General features: G+C 41.7%; 1 protein-coding gene across 1 annotated transcript in view; it reads right to left on the bottom strand.

Annotated features, from left to right (window-relative positions):
• Positions 1-25,993, bottom strand: part of grm5b (glutamate receptor, metabotropic 5b) — a gene marked incomplete at its 5' end in the record, with an annotated part of 49,684 nt that overhangs the window by 14,385 nt on the left and 9,306 nt on the right. The window contains one exon of the mRNA XM_056238632.1: positions 3,314-3,549. Within this exon, the coding sequence (XP_056094607.1) occupies positions 3,314-3,549 (236 nt within the window). The remainder of the gene's footprint in view (positions 1-3,313; positions 3,550-25,993) is intronic.

Raw genomic sequence — 25,993 nt, forward strand, 5'->3', positions numbered from 1 at the left:
TCTTAGGCCATCAATGTGTACTTACATTTACGAGTCATTAAATCATGTTTAATTTGGACTTCTCTGTGCATGCTCTTTGAGGTGGTGACCATAGACCTGCATTATATGACTGACAGACAAGAACGGTTTGACCTAAAAATATCAAAATTGAAACTACTGCGGAAACAAAGACACCTACATCTTGGATGCCCTTGAGGTAAGCTAAAACATACCAAAAATTAATCGGTTCGTGAGGTAAGCTAAAACATATCAAAAATTTATTGCAAAGTGAACTATCCCTTTAAGTTCACTCTACGCAAACTTTAAAAACACGAACCTGTGAGAACGCTGATGGCGCGCACATGCGTATTAAAGCAACACCAAGGAACTTTTCCTCTGCGGTCGCCCTACAGGTTGGAAGCGGAATTGTCCATTACCGCTGTCGTAAATAATTTAGCCTACCGCAGCCTACTGTCGCACGCGCACGCTCACTGTTTATCCAGCACCGGCTTTGGAATCAACAATGGCCACAGACAATTTGAGGGAGTGGTGGGGGAAGTGACGTATGCCGTAAAGCAGTTGAGTTTTGTAGTTCTTTTTGTGCTCCGGTTACTACCCGAAACCCGAAGTTACATAGTGCTAGGAAAAGCGATACAGACCACGTCAGGCTATGGCAGACGTGTCATTTAACCTATTGTAAGTCGATGTACCATCACAAGGGTCTTGGAAATATATCATGAAGGTTGAAAAACTACATAGTGTTACTTTAAGAGTTCATTCTATAGGTATGCGCGTTTGAATATATGTGCGCAGGCATGTAGTCCTTCCCTAAAAAAACAACCCTCAACAAACTACTTGTCTGGCTGGCCTTAAAATTTATAATACAGAATTGTATCGCTTCGGCGTAGCCACGCGAACCGGAGTTATCCCGACAACAATTATCTGTACAGAGGTAAAGGGAAGGAGGCCAATATCAGATTCCAGTGTGAACAGATAATGGTCCTGAACTGACACGCATGCGCAAAGGAACAATAAAAAGACGTCACGCAGCATAATATAATACCCCAAATTACCCATAATATAGGTGAGTATACAGTGCTTTAGTCTTGTTTCGGGACTCTTACTACCAATCGAATCACAAAACACACTTCACTTTGTTTACACCGGTATTTCGTGAGATGAGAGGCAAGGCAAGTTTATTTATATAGCACATTTCATACACAATGGTAATTCAACGTCCTTTAAATAAAAAGGATTAAAACAAATAATCATACCAAATGCATAAGAAATAAAAATAGCAATAAAAGGTAAAAAATGTGTTAAAAGTTTAGTATTCAAAATTAAAGTAGACGATATAAGAAGCAGTTGGACTACTCGAAGAAAAAGACTAGGAATAAAACTAAAGGCCTAAAGCTAAAAGTGTACTTCAGTTTTTAAACGTATACTAGAGTAGGCACACAGCGAACATCACATCAGTTTCACCAGCAGGACAGCATGCGCATACTAGAGTCGACCGATAGTGGATTTACCGATGACTATAACCAGGTGGGCTCACGCTGGCCGATAACGATTAATCAACCGATAGTTTTTAAAATAGATACCGAATGAAAACAAACATAACATAAAATAGTGCTGAACTTTGTTACAAAAGTTGAAAAACAGCACTGACCCATGAAAATATACTGTACTTTGTTCCAGCAAATGGTTATCGGTGTCGATTAATCAGCAAAACCGATTAATCAACCGATAGTTTTTAAAATAGATACCGAATGGAAACAAACATAACACAAAATAGTGCTGAACTTTGTTACAAAAGTTGAAAAACAGCACTGACCCATGAAAATATACTGTACTTTGTTCCAGCAATCGATTATCGGTGTCGATTAATCAGCAAAACCGATTAATCGGTCGACCTTTAGCGCATTCAGCATGATTTTTCTACTCTTTACGCTCAGTTTTTACATGCATTTTGTTGCATTAACAATGACCCGTTGTTTCAAAACGAACACACTAAAAAATGCTTGGTTGTTTTGAACCCAACTTTGGGTCAAATATGGACAAACCCAGCCGTTGGGTTAAATTTTGTATTACATTTTTAACCCAACGTTTTGGTTTATCCGTATTTGACCCAAAATTGGGTTAAAACAACCCAGCATTTTTTAGAGTGAAAGAAACTGAAATATGAAAAAAACAGATACTTTTACTACTATCAATATCAAACCTGCTTTGTTCCATAAAACAAAAATGCATGTTCAATGACTGTTAAACTACTTGACAAGAGTACAAAGACATTTTTATCTTGTCACACCGAACAAAGATGAAGCTTTCCAGCCTGTGTGTCGACTGTCTGCTAGCAAATGAAGTATAGTGTACTTTGAAAGGCTAAACGCGCTTGTCGAAACTGAAGCATACTTTGGGCTTTAGTCTGTTTGTGATTATGTATTGCAGTTGAAAGTCTTGTTTTCACGGCAAATTAATTTCATTCAAAACTGTTTGATCCCCTCAGCACGCTCTGATTGAAAAATGAGGCTTTGAACTGACATTAAAAACATAATTTCTCTCCTAACTTTTGCTCCTGTTGGTTTATATCCTAGCAGTTTTGATTCAGGTTTCAGAGGGAAGTTGTGGTTGTTCTTTTCTTCTTTTTTTCTTAAATGGGACCAAGATTTTCAAGTTTCTTTGAACTCAAGCAGGAGCCTGGATAAAGACAGCGAGACTAATGGAAGATGTGATATCTGAAGAGGAAGTCTGGATGAAAGAACATAATCATTCGTTCCTGTCTGTGTTCTTAGACTATTGTTACTCGTAAAGGTTACGGCTTTTCTCTGTCCCATCTAGACGTCATCGTACACACACACACACACACACACACACACACACACACACACACACACACACACACACACACACACACACACACACACACACACACACACACACACACACACACACACACACACACACACACACACACACAATCAATCAAAAACTAACACACACACACACACACACACTCACGTAGTTGTTTTAATATTGTAGTCACTTAATCATAGCATTCACTCAAACAAGTATTCATTACTTCAAGCTCATTGTTTCTGCCTTAAATTAATATTGTTTAAATTAATAAATTTGTAGCTAACTGTGATTTTGTATATGTACATTTCTGAAATACATAACTTAGACAGTTACCTCTGATATCAGATCACTCTAAATTGTAATGTGGACTCTTGCTTTTTCTGTAAAGCTGCTTTGAAATTCTGTGTATTGTGAAAAGCGCTATACAGATAAATGTGAATTGAGTAGAGTTGAGTTGAGTTGAGTTGAGTGGACTTACTGCCGCAGGTTCTGTTGTATTTGTTGTTGTCCTGCGGGTGTCCTTTCAGCCGGCAGTGGAACCGGTGCTGCCAGAACTCGGGGAACCAGGGATTTCGTGGGTTATTGTCGGGACGTAGTTTCAGGTAGTAATCGTCAAACCACTTGACGTCTGCGGACTGCAGTTTAATCGTGATCCCGCCGGCGGCCTCGCGCACGTACCCGTCAGTGACATCATACCGGTCCGCCCACCCGTCACTGAGGAGAGAGAACAACAACATCAGTGTGAGGAATCATGAGGAGGATCACATGCATCTTCTGCTGTCAGTCATCATGAGTGTGTGTGTGTGTGTACATGTGAGTGTATGTGTGTGTGCGTCTGTGAGTGTGTGTGCTTCTATAAGTGTGTACGTATGTGTGAGTGAGAGTGTGTATTTGTGAGTGTGTGTATGTGTGTGTGAGATTGTGATTGAGTGAGTGAGTGTGCATGTGTGTGTGAGTTTGTTAGTGTGTATGTGTGAGTGTGTGTGTGAGTGTGTGTGAAAGAGAGTGTGTGATTGTGTGTGTGTTCGTGTGTTTGTAAGTGAGTGAGCGTGTGTGTGTGTGTGCGCGTCTGTGAGTGTGTGTATGTGTGTGTGTACATGCACGTCTGTGTGTGAGTGAGTGTCTGTGTGTGATTATGTCTGTGTGTGTGTGTATGCATGTGTGTGTGAGTGAGTGTCTGTGTGTGAGTATGTGTGTGTGTGTGTGTGAGTATGTGTGTGTGTGTGTGTGTGTGTGTGTGTGTGTGTGTGTGTGTGCGCGTCTCTTTGTGCGTACAAACAGACAGTGTGTGTGCGTACGCTACGGGTGTGTGTGTGTGCGTCTGTCCTTCTGGGAGTGTGTGTGTGCGCGTGTGTGTTTTGGCAGCGTCATGTTGAAACATTCAGTTCAGCTATGTGAAGCCTTCCTGAAACGTACACTGACTGATACATTTGAGCAAATTAAATAGTTTCGATACAAAGTAGATACAAATTGCCAATTAAATGAACACCCGCACACAAATGACTCATTATTTTTCTCTGTCTGCGCTGCCAGTTTCCCCAGTAACCATGACAACTAGAGGCATATTTTTAAAAGACTGATAATTGTTGATGTGGAAATCTCACATGCATCTGTAAGTGTAAATGTGTGTGAGACACAGAAGCAAACAGTCAGATCATATGGCACTGATCATTGACCCGGGACATCCATGCACTAAAAACACACATTAAGATTGATATGAGTTTATATATAATGTCAAAGGGTTATAAATATACACATTGATTCACACATTTAAAAAATAAAAGTTTGTGCATGTATGATTTTCTAGCCAAATCCGAATGAGCATCACAACTGATATGTGACTTAGTGATCTTTATAGGCAGCATCTTAAACACTAAACGAATGCGTAAATGCTGTCTGGGTAGGTTTAGTAACTGAGCTTGTGTGTGATTGTGTGGATGTGTGTGTTTGTTAACGCGATTACACCCCTGCCGACGGGTCAGCTGCAGAAATCAACCCTGGGTTAAACTTAATACAAAACACAGACAAAAAAAATCACACACACCCTTCAGCCGGGACAGATAAGGACAGTCACCGTATAATGAAACTAGTGCAAATGAGCTCACACACACACACACACACACACACAGTGCAGATGGCATCATTGTGAGCAAACTCATTTGACACCCTGTGTGGTTGCATGGAGGGACTGATGACCTCACAGCTGGCTGCGACACGATTGGCCGAGACTGTAGCCATGGCGACAGCATTGGAGTAGGTGCTTATGGGGGATTCCGAGGACCTCTACTGAAAATGATACATTGTTTGTGTTGTAGGCTCTTATGCTCTCTGTTTTATTACAGTACCATCTTTATCTCAGGTGTTTCTCTTTAAGAGGCCATATTACGCACTTAATTTTGGGCTCTACTAGAATATGTTTTCATGCTTGAATGTTCATAAAACACATTATTTTTCCCATATTCTCCATAGTTGCAGCTCCTCTCTCCCCAGTCTGTCAGTAACGCTCTGTTTAGTTCCTGTCTCTGTGAAGCCCCTCCTTCTGAAAAAGCACACTGTGCTCTGATTGGTCGGCTGGATCAGTGTGTTGTGATTGGTCAAGCGCTTAGAGTGTGTTTGGGAAATGTCCCTCCCCTTACCTCGAGTTTCAACACACTACTAACTAACTCAACCAGGCTCCGCCCCTTTATCCTGCATATTAATTATTTAAATGAGGAATATTGTGACGTGTTCGTTCCCGGAAGAAACTCAAGACTACAATGGAGGTTTCAGGAAGTTCAGAAACACTGACCCTGATATAAAGAATAAGACACAAAGAAGGCATGATAATTCATGCCAACAGAGCTGGGAGCGTCAGACCAACTGCAACAATGAGCAATTTAAGACAGATTAAGATGATTTCAGGCAAAATGGCTGAAAAATTATAAAATACAATCACTAGTAATATGATTTAGTGGTTTGTCACTTTTGATCAATAGGTGGCGCTGTGAACACACTGATGTGTTGTGGTCAGAGTGAGGTGACAATGACACATGCAAAGTTTGGTGTCAATATGACAAAGTATTGCAGAGATTCAGCCTCAGAGTCGTTTTGGCTTCATTTCATCGAATTTGAATCGAATACAAAAAACAGATTTGTCTATCAACACGAAATTCATAACTTTTTGCTGGCATAGTCTGAAGATGATCTGACTCGAATTTGGTGAAAATCTGACAAATGGTCTAGGAGGAGGTTGAAAAAGTAGTTTTTGAAAGAAAATCAACATGGCGGACAGGAAGTTTGGCCGAATATGACAAAATTGGTATCTATGTTCTTGGCATGAACCATGGACTGTTTCATTTAAATAGGCTAATTTAATCAAAAGCTATTAGCATTTTTGGAAATTTTATTATAATTTTTTGTCTCTAAGCTTTTTGAGAACCTTCAGGCCACGGTGCTGAAGACAAATACCAGGTTTCGCAACGATACGCCAATCCGTTTGTAAAATATAGCATTTTACGACAAAATTCAAAATGGCTAATACACAAAATGGCTGACATGGGCTAATTGGGTATCGTTCGACTCGGCGTGTCGCACCAGAAGTTTGTTTCTAGGAAGAAGAAGAAGAACACTAATTATTGCAATAGACTCTGTAAAACTAAACTAAATAAAACAAATAAAACCTAAATTAAAGCTGTAAAAATTAAATGTTACTCTCTCTTCCCATAAATTTTGCGTCTGAAAGGGAAACTCCTAGCCTGGGAAAACCCAGACAACGTCCGACAAATTTAGATTTTCTTTGAAAGTTAGTCTGGCAAAGAGCTCATTCAAGCCCATTTCCAATCCGTCGAAATCGCGGCACCAATCAGAAACGTTGGGGCGGGCTTTACACGATGACGACAGCGCTGGGATTTTGAAGCAGATTTTGTAGCCTACATTACAAAGATGGATGCCGCCGTCGAACATCACTCGTTCCAATCAGCTATCGCGTCTGTTTTAAGCGATCTGAACGTTTCCTTTTAGTTAAAAACCGAGCAAAGAACAACACTCGGAGATGTTTCTCCGCCGCTCTGCATACGTCATCTCCTTCATCGCTCTGATTGGTTTAGGTATATCCACGACGTCCGTTGGTGACGCCCCTCTGGAAATGATTTGTCTATGACGCTTTGCCAGACCATAACTCAGTTACAACTGAGAATTGTCTGGTTTTAACAGGCTAGGAAACTCCTACAAATGCATATGCAATAAATTTAGCCGCAAAAATAACCCTGTCCTCGCATTTCCAGCGCTAATTTTTCACAGCGTGTCTTTAGTAAATCCTAACAGTTGTTAGGAACCCAAAAGAGGGTTGTGCTGGAGCAAGCTGTTAGAAAATCTGGCCCTAAATGTGAAGAGAGCGAGAGAGAGAGAGAGAGCGAGAGAGAGAGAGAGAGAGAGAGAGAGAGAGAGAGAGAGAGAGAGAGAGAGAGAGAGAGAGAGAGAGAGAGAGAGAGAGAGAGAGAGAGAGAGAGATAGAGAGAGAGAGAGAGAGAGAGAGAGAGAGAGAGAGGCGCTGTCCCATCCCAAGGTGAAGGATTAAACTAGAGGTGACCGACAACAACAGTTCGTCATGCAAACACACTCTGTCCTGGAACAAGTGCTGCGTGGCCGAGATAACTTGAACCGTGTCGACACACAGACACTGGCAGAATGTGCCATTTGTGCTTCCCACAATGCACTCTGACAAAACAGCATCCTGAAGAATTGTTATTTGCAGCGGATTTTTACTGGCTCCTGAGAAATATGAAACTAATGAATCACGCACAATAACACCAGAAGAGTGTCGGCTCTGATTCCACTGGTTCTCTCAGAGGACGGATCTTTAATCACATCTCCGTCAGGTTTTCCCAAAGAGAGGAAGCTTTGATCTCCTCCTTTACAATCTGTCCATTCAGGTCTGAATCTGAACTTCCTAGCAGCTGTAAACAGTCTCTCTCTCCTTCTCTTTCTCTCTCTTCTCCTTCTCCCTCTCTCTCTCTCTCTCTGTCTGTTGCATCTTCCCGCAGACATCGCTGTCTCAGCGTCGTGGAGACGAGACGACAGATTGCCATGGCGATAGAACTATCGTTGTTTGATAAATCTGACAGCAACTTTTGGAAGAGATGTGTTTAGTTGTATTGAGTAATACAGAGAGAGAAGTGTGTGTCTGTAAGAAGAAAACAAACATTCACTGTTTCTCTACTTCATCGGGGAATGCCTCATCCAGGTCACACCTGCGGTTTCTGTCTCTGAGAGAGAGATTGTGTGTGTGTGTTTTCATAATGTCAGTCTTTATTAATATGCTGGGCGGGTTTGAGCAGGTGTTTAGAAATGAGACGCGCCTCATCAATCAAACTCCCATCACTGCAAAAACATTAATATAACACTCATGTAACACTGATATAACGCTGATTCGTGTCATATGAGCCTGGTACACAAAGACAAACACACTCACTCACACACACACCCACACCCACACACACCATCGGCTTTTTCAATTTAACTACAAGTCAGTCACTGTTACATAATATAAGTGTGTCTTATGATTTTGAGTTTTTGTCATGTGTGAGAGAATCTGTGTGTGTATGTGTGTGTGTGTGTGTGTTTGTGTGTTTGTATGTGTGAGTGAGTGAGTGTGATTGTGTGTGTGATTTTGTGTGTGTGTGAGTGAGTGTGTGTGTATGTGAGTGAGTGAGTATGAGTGTTGATTGTGTGTGTGTGTGTGTGTGATGAAAGTCTCTTTACAACAGACCTCTCACATTTCACACAAGCGGCACACATGTGGGCGTCTGCTCTTCAACATGTAGACCTCAAACAGTCTCAGTGTGTGTGTGTGTGTGTGTGTGTGGGCGTATAAAGAGCTTCCAGTTCACCACGCTGGAATTAAATATCTTACATTTATTAATAAAAGCAGATAAGAATCATCTACCTGTGGACATTATTGACTCGTTTATCCGCCTGTTTAGATTCCGTCTGTATTTATTGGGTTTTCCACTATCTGTGTGTTTCCATCAGTCCCGTCAGGAAGGGAAATGAACAGGCAGATGATACGCCTGGACTCGTTTATTTGTGAAGGATCATATCTATCCTCTCTTTCACACACAGCTGCACCCCAACACATCATCTGCCACGAGAAACCCTTCACAGAAAACACTCCAGAACATTCCCTCGCTCTCAAAGGGAAGGAAAATCACAAAATGAGATCGCTAATATCTCGATTGTTCATCGACTGAGATTAAACGAAGAGCAAATGTTCGCCGATTCTCGTGCTCCTCGGATGTTTCTCAGAAGAAGACCCCAGTGATCTGCAACACAGTCTCATCCCAAGGCGTCATCTAACTGACGCTTCTGACCATGCGTCAACATGCCGACGCACACACCACCCCCCAAACGTCAACATGAGACGCTCATCCTCGGGCGTCATCAAATGCCGCGCACCCTTTAGCGTCAGTTAGATGACGCTTCCGTTATGGGTAGGTTTAGGTCTGGGGTAGGGTTAGGATTAGACCACTAGGAGGCGCGTCTCATATTGACGCTCAAGGGGTGGCATCTTGACGCATGGCCAAACATGGTCAAAAGCGTCAGTTAGATGACGCCTTGGGTGTGAGACTGGGCTGAGTGATCTCACTTGTGCCTCCTGTAAAAGCTTGTTTCCATGGCGGAATAAACAAATTAAAAGGCAATTGTGGCTTTTTATCTCACAATTTAGACTTTATAAGTACAATTGCGAGTATATATCTCACAATTCTGAGGGAAAAAAGTAATTGCAAGATTCTCAGAATTGCGAAATATAAACTCAGAGTTGTGAGACAAACTTAGAATGACGAGATATAAACTCACGAGTTGTGAGTAAAAAGTCAGAATTGCAAGATATAAACTAGGAATTGTAAGATAAACTCTGAATCGTAAGATAAACTCTGAATTGCGAGAAAGAAACTCTGAATCGTAAGATAAACTCTGAATCGTAAGATAAACTCTGAATTGCGAGATATAAACTCTGAATCGTAAGATAAACTCTGAATCGTAAGATAAACTCTGAATTGCGAGATATAAACTCTGAATTGTAAGATAAACTCTGAATTGCGAGAAAGAAACTCTGAATCGTAAGATAAACTCTGAATCGTAAGATAAACTCTGAATTGCGAGATATAAACTCTGAATTGTAAGATAAACTCTGAATTGCGAGATATAAACTCTGTATCGTGAGATAAACTCTGAATTGCGAGATATAAACTCTGAATCGTAAGATAAACTCTGAATTGCGAGATAGAAACTCTGAATCGTAAGATAAACTCTGAATTGCGAGATAGAAACTCTGAATCGTAAGATAAAATCTGAATTGCGAGATAGAAACTCTGATTTGTAAGATAAACTCTGTATTGTAAGATAAACTCTGAATTGCAAGATATAAACTGAATCGTAAGATAAACTCTGTATCGTAAGATAAACTCTGAATTGCGAGATAGAAACTCTGAATCGTAAGATAAACTCTGAATTGCGAGATAGAAACTCTGATTTGTAAGATAAACTCTGAATTGCGAGATAGAAACTCTGAATCGTAAGATAAACTCTGAATTGCGAGATAGAAACTCTGAATCGTAAGATAAAATCTGAATTGCGAGATAGAAACTCTGATTTGTAAGATAAACTCTGTATTGTAAGATAAACTCTGAATTGCAAGATATAAACTGAATCGTAAGATAAACTCTGAATCGTAAGATAAACTCTGAATTGCGAGATAGAAACTCTGAATTGTAAGATAAACTCTGAATCGTAAGATAAACTCTGAATCGTAAGATAAACTCTGAATCGTAAGATAAACTCTGAATCGTAAGATAAACTCTGAATCGTAAGATAAACTCTGAATCGTAAGATAAACTCTGACTCTGAATTGTAAGATAAACTCTGAATCGTAAGATAAACTCTGACTCTGAATTGTAAGATAAACTCTGAATTGCGAGATAGAAACTCTGAATCGTAAGATAAACTCTAAATCGTAAGATAAACTCTGACTCTGAATTGTAAGATAAACTCTGAATTGCGAGATAGAAACTCTGAATCGTAAGATAAACTCTGAATTGTGAGATATAAACTCAGAGTTGTGAGTAAAAAGCCAAAATTATGAGATATAAACTCTGAATTGTGAGAAAAATGTCAGAAATGTGTTATAAACTCGGAATTTTAAGACAAACTTAAAATTGCGAGATATAAACAAAAACAAAAAACAAGTCACTATACCTTTTTAATTTTGTTTATTCCATAAACAATACTTCACATTTATTTGTATAGCTCTACACTGGATGACAGTATTGACTCATTTGAGTCTATATAACTATATAAATATAGTAAGTCGAGCTGAAGCAATGGAGGAACACTGAGACTTAAATCTCCCTCTGTTTCTCAGTAAAACTGATCAATAAACACCTCGAACTCTGATTAATCCAAACAACTCCAACAAAACAACTTTGGTATATACACTGCCATTCAAAAGTTTGGGTCAATACGATTTTTTTAAACAAATTAACACTTTAACTCAGCAAGGATGCATTACATTGATCAAAAGTTACAGTAAAGACATTTATGATGTTACAAAAGATTTCCATTTCAAATAAACGCTGTTCTTTTGATCAAAGAATGCTAAAACATGAAGCAACAACTGTGGTCAACATTGATAATAATGAGAAATGTTTCTTGAGCATCAAATCATCATATTAGACTGATTTCTGAAGGATCATGTGACACTGAAGACTAGAGTAATGATGCTGGAAATACAGCTTTGACCACAGGAATAAATTACACTTTACAATATATTCACATAGAAAATCTTAAAATTGTAATAGTATCTCACTGTTTTTACTGCATTTTTGATCAAATAAATGCAGCCTTGGTGAGCAGAAGAGACTTCTATCACATAAAAAAACGTACAGACCCCAAACTTTTGAACGCTAGCATACAATATTACATTTCAAAAAGACTCGCGATTGCAGAATCAAACCTGAGTGTTGCTGCCATGACAACATGAAGACACGCCAAGCTTTTACAGCAAACATGTGCTGATCAGCATGAGGTTACGTTAAAGAAATCACACACACACACACACACACGGTCACAGGAGGACACTGTCAGTGTGTGCCAGCGTCTCTCCATCAGATCGTTCTCTCTGTTCTGACAAGTGAATTGTGTTGTGACCGAACAGCCCAGATCAAACCCGACCTCCTCTCATCTCCTGTCATGTGTGAGATGCTGTGACGTCTTTACATCGGCTGCTAATTGGGTGCAAAACGAGAGAAAAGGAGCCCAGAGAGAAAGCGAGGGGTTAAAACAACATTCGTAACCCATTTTACTGCTAGCATTCCCTTCCCAAAGCTAACGTTTCCTTTTCTTTTTGTCACTATTTTTGCTGTGACATTTCTTATATTAACACAAACAGACTACAATTTCCATATTAGAAATGACATTTTCTTAGATTAAAATATAATACAAAATAAATATATAAAATAATATAATAATGTAAAAATAGATGAATATTATTATTAAATAATTATTAGTATCACTACATAAAAATATAAAAATTAGCTACTAAATAAAAAATGTATAATTATTACTATAGTAATATTTAATTGTAGACTAAATAGAATAAAATTATAAATGACATTTCTCCAGATCCAAAATACTTTGTCTTGTTTTGTTATTGTAGTAACATGATTAATATTTCCCAATAAGACCAGGATCATGTATTAAGAAGTTAAATGGGGTCAATTTTGATTTTATAAAGGACAGAATAAGAGCATGAAGGAGTAAGAAGAGATGAAAAGTAAATAGAGAAAGAGAGAGATTGCCGTGGTCTTTCCATTCGTTTAAGTCAGGAGATAATGGGCGATCGTCAAGCGTTTAGAGAGAGCTGAAAATAGAGAGCAATTACTACAGCCAGTCAAAACACTGGCCACAGCTGTCCTTCACACACAAACACACGCGAAAACAACACACACCTCACACCAAAATACAGTCAGTCAAAATATTTCTGCTTCTTTGATTTTAGCAACTAAAGCTATCACCCAAAAATGAAAGTATGTGTCGCCATTGTGTCAGTCCAAAACCATATTTCTGTCATGTCTGTGTTTTTTTTTTTGTTGTTCATGTGATTTGTGCACTATATTCCAGGGCCGTAGCCACTATTGACATTAGCTATGTTTCCATCTAATATTGTCTCTATATTTTAATGTTTTATTCAAGTAAAGATTAATAAAAAAAGGTAACAAACAAACCTAAAACTGGCATGAAATAAATGTTAAAGCAGAAATAAGAAAGCTGTGAGGTAATCTCTGGTTTAAACTTGCTTGCTCGCATTAGATTTTGGGAAATAGTGCTTCAAAGAGTTCGAATTCAGAGAGGATTGTGGGTATAAAGTAGTGAACGCATGTAGGGAATTATGTCGTTCACTCAGAATTTCGGACACCACTACAAAATGCCCGACACCCGATATAGTATATAGTGCACTATATAGTGGATAGGGCGGTTTCGGACACAGCTCATGTTTTTAAGCGCGTTTTGAAGTATCGCATCAAAAACGAGAAAATTTCGAAAAAGAAAGTCCCTTAAAGCTGCAGTAGGGAGTTTTGAGAAAACGTTGACTTAGCCTGAAAATTTGAACAAGCGCAACTTACAGGTCCCACCCCCTTGCTCTCTGCTGCGCTACAGCCCTCCCTCCACAGCTCGTCCTCCACAGCGGAGCCTGTCGTGAACAAACACGACAGGCTAGTGAACAAAGCAGGCTAGTAAACAGGGCCACCGATAGCGGATAAAAAGTTATATGGCACATTCACTAATAGGGACTAAACGTCAATAATATGCTTTACATTGACTATGGCCTGCCCATACTTTGACTACAAACTTGGTCCTCAAATCATTATGTATTTTCCAATAGCCTACATGTAACTTTATAACGTTGCACTCTTTCTATAAGTAATAAATAGCTAGTAAGATAACGTTAATATAACGGTAACTAACGTTACAGTATGTATGTAATTATTCTAGCGATATATAATGCTAGATAAGGTGTGCTAGTACATTATTTCAGCAACATGACAAGCCAGTGAATTAGCAGGTTTCAATTGTTGCTTAGCAGAGTGCGTGACATTTTATCTACATGTTCTGCAGCTAGAGTTTTGACACCGAGTCAGTGGGCTCTGTGTAATTCTTTCTTTTTCGCTTGTTTATCGTCATCTGTCTTTTTTCTTTTACCTCTTTGTTTGATGAGCAGGTGTCACTCGAGAATTGGCAGTTTAGGTTGTTTCTCCGTCATAAGCACAGCTGCAGCACGCCGGCAATCTTGAGTTTGAACGACGGCTCGCGCTGTGCAAGAGAGGGGTGTGATCCACGCGTACACGAGCGTGATTGACACTGCTAAGACACTCCTCCTGGCTCTGATTGGTTGTTTCTGACCGGGAGCGTGTATTTCTTGCAAATGGCAATAGGACCACTAGGAGGAGCCAGAAGAGCTTGATTTTTACACAGATTATCTGTCTCATATTCTACTGTCAGGACATAATGACAGTTTTAGCAAATACATTTTTTCAAAAGTTACCTACAGCAGCTTTAATTCGCAAAAAAGTTTTTACTCTCGCTTAAATTGGTTTTTGAAAAGAGATGGAAACGCATTCAAACCTAATTCGCATTTGTTTGATTTTTCTTTTCTTTTTTTGCTAACTTGGAAAAGATTCGCTTCACGTTTGGATGAAAACACAGCTATTGAGCGGGACAAGTCCTCCCCAATAATTAGAAATGTCCAAATTGTCCCCAATATTTGATGTTCTTGAAGCACTCCATCACGCACTGCTCTATTTGTTGTAAAAGACGTTTTAAAAATTAAATTGTGAGGCTGGTTTGCCTTAGCAGTCTCACCACCACGCTCATCAATGTCAAAAGGATTGAGATGGCCAATCATTTAAGATGGTTTTAATTTTTGGATTTTCTTATTTTTGACAGAAAACCAAAGGGATCCATTAAAGCTTCTCTTTTATTGACAACAGCCGGTTTCAGCGCCTCTCATCACAAGATGGTTGCCGCATGTTGTGTTCCCGAATAAACGCTATAAGAGACACAAACTCAGGCGCTGTGTCTGAAATTGAAGACTTCCCGACTATAGAGGAGAACTGGCCTGGATTCTCCCAAGGTTTTTTCTCCATTCTGTCACTGATGGAGTTTGGGTTCTTGCCACTGTCGCCTCTGGCTTGCTTAGTTGGGGACACTTAATAATCAACAACATTATTGATCTGACAGCACTGACACTATTGGATGAGAACCAAACTAAGACAACATCACTGTTTTCTGCAGAGCTGCTGTATAGATGAAATTAACTAATTAAACAATTAATGATCTTACACTGAATCAACACTGAACTGACTTTAGATAAACAATGACACTATTTTCTTTTAGATCTGCTGTACAGCCAAAACAAACTTTGTTCCATTATGTTCCTGTTATCACTGTAAAGCTGCTTTGATACAATCTGTACTGTTTATAAAACGATTAGTTCCAATCCTTGATTCTGATTGGTCAATAGCTGTGTGTTTTATTCACGATAAAACACGACTATGACCGCTTCACCCAACGGTCCTATGTATCACTACACAACACTCGCAACCACTCTTAGCAACTTGGCAAACACATATTTGATTTAATTTATTGTTCATTGTATTTGTGAGAGATCGAGTAAGTGAGTGTACCTGCATTTACAGTAGATAGCATTTTCCTTCAGGTCAGTCCGATATTCATAATAAACAAAATCCGTTTGAATGTCCTTCGATATCTTGTCCGTTTAACAGTTAAGGGGTTTTCCCGTGCCTATAGCATAAGCCTATAACGTTAGTCATCTGTCAGTTGCGTCTTCCTTCTCCCAGATCACATGAGTCCTTTCAATGTAAAAGTCTTCTCTTCTGACTGACTCGCTCATAAAGACAGTTTTTGCCGCCATCTATTGGCGAAATATTGTATGTAACTTATGTTGCTGTTTACGGCCGGGGACTATTTTATCCAGCGGAAGGAAGGCTTTTAGTGATTTTACTTCATTAAAGTTGCATAGATACATACACTCACCGGCCACTTTATTAGGTACACCTGTCCAACTGCTCGTTAACACTTAATTTCTAAGCAGCCAATCACATGGCGGCAACTCAGTGCATTTAGGCATGTAGACATGGTCAAGACAATCTCCTGCAGTTCAAACCGAGCATCAGTATGGGGAAGAAAGTTGATTTGAGTGACTTTGAACGTGGCATGATTGTTGGTGCCAGAAGGGCTGGTCTGAGTATTTCAGAAACTGCTAATCTACTGGGATTTTCACGCACAACCATCTCTAGGGTTTACAGAGAATGGTCCGAAAAAGAAAAAACATCCAGTGAGCGGCAGTTCTGTGGGCGGAAATGCCTTGTTGATGCCAGAGGTCAGAGGAGAATGGCCAGACTGGTTCGAGCTGATAGAAGGGCAACAGTGACTGAAATAACCACTCGTTACAACCGAGGTATGCAGCAAAGCATTTGTGAAGCCACAACACGCACAACCTTGAGGCGGATGGGCTACAACAGCAGAAGACTCCACCGGGTACCACTCATCTCCACTACAAATAGGAAAAAGAGGCTACAATTTGCAAGAGCTCACCAAAATTGAACAGTTGAAGACTGGAAAAATGTTGCCTGGTCTGATGAGTCTCGATTTCTGTTGAGACATTCAGATGTTAGAGTCAGAATTTGGCGTAAACAGAATGAGAACATGGAACCATTATGCCTTGTTACCACTGTGCAGGCTGGTGGTGGTGGTGTAATGGTGTGGGGGATGTTTTCCTGGCACACTTTAGGCCCCTTAGTGCCAATTGGGCATCGTTTAAATGCCACGGCCTACCTGAGCATTGTTTCTGACCATGTCCATCCCTTTATGGCCACCATGTACCCATCCTCTGATGGCTACTTCCACCATGTCACAAAGCTCTAATCATTTCAAATTGGTTTCTTGAACATGACAATGAGTTCACTGTACTAAAATGGCCTCCACAGTCACCAGATCTCAACCCAATAGAGCATCTTTGGGATGTGGTGGAACGGGAGATTCGCATCATGGATGTGCAGCCGACAAATCTGCGGCAACTGTGTGATGCCATCATGTCAATATGGACCAAACTCCCTGAGGAATGCTTCCAGCACCTTGTTGAATCTATGCCACGAAGAATTGAGGCAGTTCTGAAGGCAAAAGGGGGTCCAACCCGTTACTAGCATGGGGTACCTAATAAAGTGGCCGGTGAGTGTATTTTTCGGCTTTAAAGCAGCACTAAGTGGGAATTCCGTTTTTGTCAAACAGCGACCCCTAGAGTCGCTGTGGAGTACTTGTACTGTCGTGAATAGCACTCACGCAGAGATGGCTCGCACTCAGTAAAAGAAATGGACACAGCGACCCCATAGACTTCAACGGAGAAAAGTGAAGTCAAATAGAAGCACTCACTTCCTGATAGCCAAGCGCACTGCGCATGCTCAAACTGAGCTTGATGACGTAGATGTGACGTGAGCAACCTGACTGACAGTTGTACGTCTTCTAGTAGCTGTGCCAAGAGGAATCTGAATCATTCCCTTCTGAATCTTGCAGAGCCGGAGATCGTGAGTATTAGCTGTTCATGAGCTCGCAGCAGGAGCAACTTTATGACTCTCTATGGGCTTCTCCCTTGACTTTATTCCTCCACGTCCCCCGATTGCGTATGAGCTTCTACATCTGTCTTTACGGTAATGTACTCTTCTGTGCGACAGAGAGTTTCATGTTATGACGCAATTGTTAGCCTATTTTTACAAAAACTGCTTCTACGGGGCCACAACGTAAGATACAAGGTAATAGAGCATTTTATACATTGTCGTGTTTCTTTAGAAATAAACAATGGACAAATGGAGTCTTTAAACGTCTCAGATGTAAAGTTATTCGCTGTCAAAGTGACGCAAAAATGAATGGGAGTCAATGGGATGCTAACAGCAGGTAAGGGCTTGTTAGCCAATGGCGGCCCCCGGGGAGACTTCAGTTTCCGGCTGGTGGATTACCCCCTTGCTCGCACTCACGGCCGGATCCCCTCCCCCTGTACACCGGTAGCTGTTCGCTGGCACAAAGTTGCAAGGGTGGTTTTACGGCTCACAGGCACCAGGGGGGTGCGAGACGACCACCATTCAACACGAAAACAGTAATATAAACATTACAATGACTCCAAAGCTGTTCGGTTAAGGTAAAAAAGTTACTTAGTTCACCTTTGATATTTGTATTGTGTGGTAACCGTTTTATAAAAGCAATAAGGTACTCGAGGCTAGTGCTGTATCGTGAATAAGTCACGGCTGAAGGGTTGCAGGCACGACAGCCTCTCGTACCTTATTGCTTACGTAAAGCGCTATATAAATAAAAGTGACTATATGCGAAAAACAGTACGCAAATGTAGTATATGATATCCAACTAATTTTGAAAACAGTAGGAGAAAAAGTCCCCGGATGACCTACTACTTCCGCTGGGATTCTGAAGCACATGTTCGATGGACACTTTACTATCCCATAAAGCCAAGGGAGAGGATTATTGAATGGCAGTGAAGTGACACAACTGGAAGGTCACGTGACAGTAACAACATGGCATTTGTATTATATCCAATTACGTTCATACTAACTAACCATATTCATACAATACAGAATGTAGGGGAGAGCGGGGGCGAAAGTACCATTTTTCAGAAAAACATCTTTTTAAAAGATGATGGTTTAGACAGAGATATATTTTTGCTGTGGTCAGTCACTCACAAGTGTGGTCTATCAATACCAGGTGGTATTTTGTAAAAATGTAGAACAACTTCAGTATAATTTCACTTTGAACTTAAGACTGCTCATGTTACTTTCGACCCCATCAGTTGGGACGAAAGTAACACACAGGTGGGTCAAAAGTAACACAACAATATACAAGCTAGATTTTTTGTGTTACTCTTGTTTTTTGTTTTGTTTTTGTTTTTTGCCTAAATATACCCGAGTATGACCTTGTTAACATGTAACTGCAAACATATTTTAGCCTTTATCTTTGCAAAAAAATGTTAATTTACATTTTTTCATTTTAAATTTCAGTTTCATCAAATGTTTCAAAAGTAACCCAACAGTACATACTTGAATTGTTTAGATTTTTTATTTTTATTGTCAATCCATTTTATAAAATGTTTTTTTCAACATGAAAAATATGAAATTAAATTAAATTAGCATAATATAAATTATCAACATAATGTAACAATAGTCATGTTTCCATCCAGCTGTTTTTATGCATAGCCTACATTTAAAATGTGCATAAAAAACATCTGGATAGAAATCCTGCAAATGCATAGGTGGAGGTGTTAAAGCTATAAGGTATGGCTAAAATCTAAATGTGACTAGGGTAAATGGAAACAGATTGAGTGAAAAAAATGGTGAGACAGAAATCAGCTGATTTAAATGTGACTTAAGCTTTAAAAGCCCCCTCATAAACATCTGCCATATTCTGTTGGTATAATATGACATAAATATGTTTAAATAAATGCTGCAACACACAGAAAGTCACCACATTAGAGGAGGAACAAAAGAAACGCTTGTTTTCCCTATAGCGGGACAAAAGTAACGAGTGTTACTTTCGTCCCGACAGGAACTCCTGACATTTAAACCCGATTTACTTTTATACTGAAAAACTCTGACCAGGCAAACTTCAGGATGTGTTACAGCACTAAATAACCTATAGATTGATCATTACTGTGTGACACATGAAACGAAAAACACAACTTGTAATTAAAAAAAAGTACCGTTTAAGAAATTTACTTATCATACTGGAAAACTGCTTTCCGGACCTAACCGCGTGAAACGATGATGAAATCACGTGATATTTATCAGCTCGGTCACTGGCTGCATGCCGAACGTGCTGTCATAGGTTGAAATGCAAATGTAGTCAGGGCTCAGAGAAAATCGCTTTGTTACTTTCGTCCCGTGTTACTTTCGCCCCGGTTCTCCCCTACTTTTTTTAATGCAAGTAAATTTAAACTCAAATGTAGTTCCTACTTAGACAGTGTGAGATTTGGGACGCAGCAAGAGATTAGTTTTTACTGTGAACACAAACCTGCAGATCAGGTAAATGAACAGTTTCACTCTGGGCCGCACGTATATATGATTCAGTTGCAGTCTTTGCGATGTGATAACTGCCCTGAGCTATATCGCCATTCCGGTTTTATTTCAATTAAACACATAGCCTCGGAGACACAAAGTTGTATGGACTTCTTTTCCAGTGCTTGTTTTTTGGCATTATTGTCCCTTCACTTTTATTGTATGAAAAAGAGTAGTGTGAACATTCTTCTAAACATCCCATTTTTTGTTCCACTGAAGAAAGTAAGTCGTACAGATTTGGAACGACAATAAATGACAGAATTTCATTTTTTGGGCGAACTATCCCTTTAAATATGGTTTGTAGCATGCATCTCTCACTTGCTGTTCATCTTTTTATTCTCGGTCTTTAAAACAAATGTCAGGCTAAGTGGTGTGTGTGTGTTTTAGGCACACTGCGGATCATATTCATGAGAGGTCAAAAATTCATGCTGTGTCCATCTGCACACACACACACACACACACACACACACACACACACAGTAAAATCTGACAAGACAGAAAAACAGACCCACTCACATGAGACTGACGGTGAGACTCTCTCTCTCTCTCTCTCTCTCTCTCTCTCTCTCTCTCACACACACACTCACACACACACACACACACACACACACACACACACACACACACACACACACACACACACACACACACACACACACACACACACACACACACACACACACACACACACAGTAAAATCTGACAAGACATAAAAACAGACCCACTCACATGAGACTGACGGTGACATATGAGGGGCCGTACAAGCCAAAATCCATTCTTCTACTCTCACACTCATACATTCTCCTTTCACATACATACATTTCTACTCTCACACACATTCTCCTTTCACAAAAAAATATGTGTAGCCTATGTAAGAGAATAATGTATATGTGTGAGAGAGAGTATAGAGGAAACGGAAGGCAGGTCTGGTCAAGCCAGCCGCGGTTTGAAAATGAAAATACAATGTCAATCCAGCCGTCAAAAAAATGGGTGTGCGCCTATTACTATGACTACGGTAAATTCGGGAACAGCAGCGGGATAACTTTTTATCGCGGATGTCCGCGGCCGCGCCGTTGGATGTCGTGCGGGAGATCGCGTTTAGTTTAGTTATAAAGTTAAATAGCTACGTAAAATGCTTGTAGAGTTGGTGTATGTTAATTGAGCGTTATAGCCTGATTACTGAAATGTTAATGTCAGTAGGCCTATTGTTTTATTTGTTGGAATACAGATTCATTTTCAGTGCCCATACAGTATCAGATAAATGTGTAATGTGAGTTAATTAGAAGAGCGTTTCACTTTTTGACATGAAGAAGTCACACTGCCAGCTATTTCAACACTGAAACAAAAAACGAATTTATTATTGTCTTTGTTGAATTTGCAGATTGTACAGTGTGTGACAGAAATAAAAATAGGCCTATGTGCCACAAGAAAAACAGCCTCTTCTGTGTTCAACATATAACTGTTCTCAGGCCTGATTCTTTGTCTGGATTCATAAGCAGTCCTACATTTAGACATCCATATAAGGACTCCAATGTCTACTTACTCCTGCTCTATTTCTTGAATCCTCAACAAATCTTGAGACTGACAGAAATCCACATAGGGTTTGAATGTGATAAAGTTCTCAATGCAGCCTATCGTATCATGCACAAAATAATCTGTTTCTCTTTGCATTTGCTCAATACATTCCAGCACATTATTAAAAAATTGTCTGATTTCATGTTCATTGCTACTTACTCCAAAAAGTAAAAACTGTACTTGAAAAGAAAACTACTCGGTTACTCACGTAACCTCAGTTCCCTGAGTTAGGGAACGAGTATTGCGTAGCTATACGCAGTGGGGGGAAACTCCTTTTCCTCGATTTACTGAAGCCTTTATGTAAAGCGCATTTGCAGCTGCACAGCCGAACATGAGCGTCTGGCTCGCTCATAGGCTGTGCTGCGGCAACTGCATATCCAATGGTGCGGGCGCCTCTGACGTGCGACCAATGAGATCACTCTGCGTCATACACGTCAGAGCCCGCCTAGGGGGCGTGTCCTCAGACTATATTAGTCCCCGAATTTGCCATTATAGCAGGTTTAACGACTGAAGCAACAACTTGCCATGTTACTATAGTGCGGCTGGCTACGCAATACTCGTTCCCTAACTCAGGGAACTGAGGTTACGTGAGTAACCGAGTAGTTCCCTTTCGAACGGTCACTTCATATTGCGTAGCTATACGCAGTGGGGACGCCATGCAAAACGCTGCACTGGATAACTGGCTGCTACTGCAACTCAGGACCCCTGAGCATACAGAACAAGCCATAACCGCATAATAATGTATAAATAGACCAGACACCGTCAGGTCTAAATAGTACACCTCAGTTAGTAATAACTTAACCTACTACACCAATGAACCCAGACCCTGTCGGGGTTATTAGTATATGAACATACCACCAGTCAAGTGGGTTTATATATATAACATAACCGGCCAAAGCGGGTTTATATATGTATGGAATATAACCGGCCAAAGCGGGTTTATATCTCTATGTGAGTGTGATTGTGCACAGTAATATATGACAAGACCAGCCACCGAAGGGTCTTAATCATACCGAAAGCAACTTCGCCTGCAGGGAAGGCACTTCCATATTATAGAAATTCATAAGTGTGGAAGGCGAGGACCAGCCGGCCCCATCACAAATATCCCTGATGGGAATGCCAGATGACCAAGCCCATGACGAGCCCATACCTCTAGTCGAATGGGCCCTGATACCTATAGGGCAAACTTGACCCACTGCGGTATAAGCCATAGAAATAGCATCCACTATCCATCTAGACCAGTGGTTCCCAAACCTGTCCTCAAGGCACCCCAACACTGCACATTTTCTTTATCTCCCTAATCAAACACACCTGATTCAACTCATCAGCTCATTAACCCATGTGATAATGAGCTGATGAGTTGAATCAGGTGTGTTTGATTAGGGAGATAAAGAAAACGTGCAGTGTTGGGGTGCCTTGAGGACAGGTTTGGGAACCACTGATCTAGACAGTCTTTGCTTAGTGACTGGATCCCCCTTGGATCTACCACCAAAGCAGACAAAAAGCTGTTCTGATTGTCTAAAAGACGAAGAACGCTCCAGATAGATTCTCAGCGCTCTGACAGGGCAGAGAAGATTCACCTCTCCATCCTCTGCAGAAGGAGGGAGGGCTGATAACGTCACCACCTGTGCTCTGAATGGTGTTGAGAGCACTTTAGGAACGTAACCATGTCTGGGCTTGAGGATGACTCTGGAGCCTTCTGGACCCAACTCCAAACATGCAGGGCTCACAGAGAGCGCCTGCAGATCTCCCACTCGCTTGATAGATGCCAACGCCATAAGGAGAGCGGTCTTCAGCGAGAGAGGTTTTAGATCAACCGATTGGAGCGGTTCAAAAGGCAGACCTTTCAGCGCCCCCAGGACCGTGGAGAGGTCCCAAGACGGCACAGACGGAGGTCTGGAGGGGTTCATTCTCCTAGCACCTTTAAGGAATCTCACGACCAGGTCGTTTGTTCCCAGTGACTGGCCAGCCACCAGAACATGATGTGCTGCTATGGCTGCCACATACACTTTGAGCGTGGACGGGGAGCGACCCGCATCCAGCAGCTCCTGCAAGAATAAGAGAACGACAGATATCTCACATGACTCTGGGTCAGCCTGGTTTTTCGAGCACCAGCTGGAAAAACCCGCCCATTTTGAAGCATAAAGGCGCCGAGTCGAAGGGGCCCTGGCTTCAGATATGGTGCTTAGGACCTTCTCAGGAAGGACCTTTGGTACCCGTTGAGGGGCCAAAACATGGAGGGCCCATAAATCGGGTCTCGGATGCCACAATGTCCCGTTCGCCTGTGTGAGGAGGTCTTTCCTCAGTGGGACAGGCCATGGGACTGTGTCCGATAACTGAACCAGTTCCGGGAACCACGGTCTGGTTTTCCAGAGAGGGGCCACTAGAAGGACTGGGCATCCGCTCTCTCTGACCCGTTTGATGACTTGTGGAATCATTGAAACGGGGGGAAAGGCATAAAGGGGGCGGTTGGGCCAGACATGGGCAAGCGCATCCCTGTTCTTCGAGAAGAACAATTTGCAGTGGGTGTTGATTTTCGAGGCGAAAAGGTCTATTTCGGCCTCTCCAAACACCTTCCATATCAGACTGACCGTCTGTGGGTTCAAGGACCACTCGCCGAGGGGAGTGTTGCCCCGTGAGAGCATATCCGCGCCCACATTCTGGACGCCTGGGATATGCGTTGCCCTCAGAGAGCTCAGGTTGGTTTGTGCCCATAAGAGGAGGTCTCTCGCCATCGCATGCAGGTTTCCAGACCTGATGCCCCCCTGACGATTTATGTAGGCCACCACTGACATATTGTCTGTGCGGACTAACACATGGTGGCCTCTGAGGTTTGACAGAAATGCCTTCAGGGCCAACCCAACTGCTTTCATCTCCAGACAGTTGATATGTAAGCTCTGCTCCGTGCTCGACCAGAGGCCGGATGCAGGCATGCCCTCGTGCAGCGCTCCCCAACCCAGGTTGGACGCGTCTGTAAGAACCACTTTCCTCCTGGAAAATGTTCCCATTGTCACCCCCTTGTGGTACCAGTTCTGAGCCCGCCAGGGAATCAGGGTTCTTAAACAACCGTGATTCACCATAATACGCAAGCTGCCTGACTGCCATGCGTGAGTTGGCACGCGGCGTTTCAGCCAATACTGCAGCAGGCACATGCGCAGTAATCCCAAGTGGAGTACTGGCGATGCTGCTGCCATGAGACCAAGCAGTTTCTGAAATCTCTTCAGTGGCACGCGCTCACGCGCTCTGAAAGTGCCTGCAAGCGCTCGCACCGAGAGCGCGCGCTCTGGCGTGAGTCGCGCTGTCATAGCTCTCGAGTCTAAAACTGTGCCCAGAAAGATCACGCTCTGGCTGGGGGTTAGTTTGCTTTTTGAAACATTGATTGTGAAACCCAGGCATTTTAGATGGCCGAGAATCAAATTCCTGTGAGCTAATAGCTCGGTTCTCGACTGTGCCAGCACCAGCCAGTCGTCGAGATAATTTAATACGCGCACCCCTTGATGTCTCAGAGGAGAAAGCGCTGCATCCACACACTTCGTGAATGTGCGGGTTGCCAGAGATAGACCGAACGGCAGAACGGTGTATTGATAAGCCTGGCCCTCGAAGGCGAATCTCAAGAATGGCCTGTGGCGAGGATTTATTTGAATGTTTCAGATCCATTGTGACAAACCAATCCCCCGGGCGCACTTGCGCGAGGATATGTTTGATAGTTAACATTTTGAACGGCCGCCTCATGAGAGCTTTGTTCAAATGTCTCAAATCTAGAATGGGTCTGAGACCGCCGTCTTTTTTCGGAATCAGAAAATAGCGGCTGTAAAAACCCATATGTTTCAGCGCGGGGGGGACTAATTCTATCGCCCCTTTTGCTAAAAGATTCTGTACTTCGGTGCGAAGCACGTGACCCACGTTGCTTCTCACCGAAGTCTCGAGAACCGCCTGAAACTTTGGTGTTTTTATGGTGTTTATGACCCAACTCGACACACCGGGGATAGCTTGCCAGGCTAGCACCCGTGTGGCTAGGGCTTGACACACAGATTGGGGCTGGTCGCTTAATGCAGGGGGACCTGGTACCCTTACATATTGAGTAATGGACTGACTATACAAGCATTTGCGTGTGGGGAAGTCAGTGTTACAACAGGGGAGGGGCCGCCTAGTGAAGGGGGACCTGATACCCTTATATTGTGATTTGTGCACACATTGAGTATTGGACTGAGTGTACAAGCATTTGCGTGTGGGGAAGTCAGTATTACAACGGGGGAGGGGCCACCTGATGGAGGGGGACCGTGAACCCATGTGTTGTGTTTGTGAAACATGCTCTTTTTGTGCTTTATTTGGGTCGCCGTGAAAACGGCGTTTGTTTGCAAGAACGCGCTTACTGTTGCGGGCCTTTTTGCAGTAATAAAATCCCCAGCCGCCTGAAC

Source organism: Rhinichthys klamathensis, unplaced genomic scaffold (assembly GCF_029890125.1).
Source record: "Rhinichthys klamathensis goyatoka isolate OS25496 unplaced genomic scaffold, OSU_Roscu_1.1 h1tg000527l_1, whole genome shotgun sequence".
NCBI classification, from domain to species: domain Eukaryota; kingdom Metazoa; phylum Chordata; class Actinopteri; order Cypriniformes; family Leuciscidae; genus Rhinichthys; species Rhinichthys klamathensis.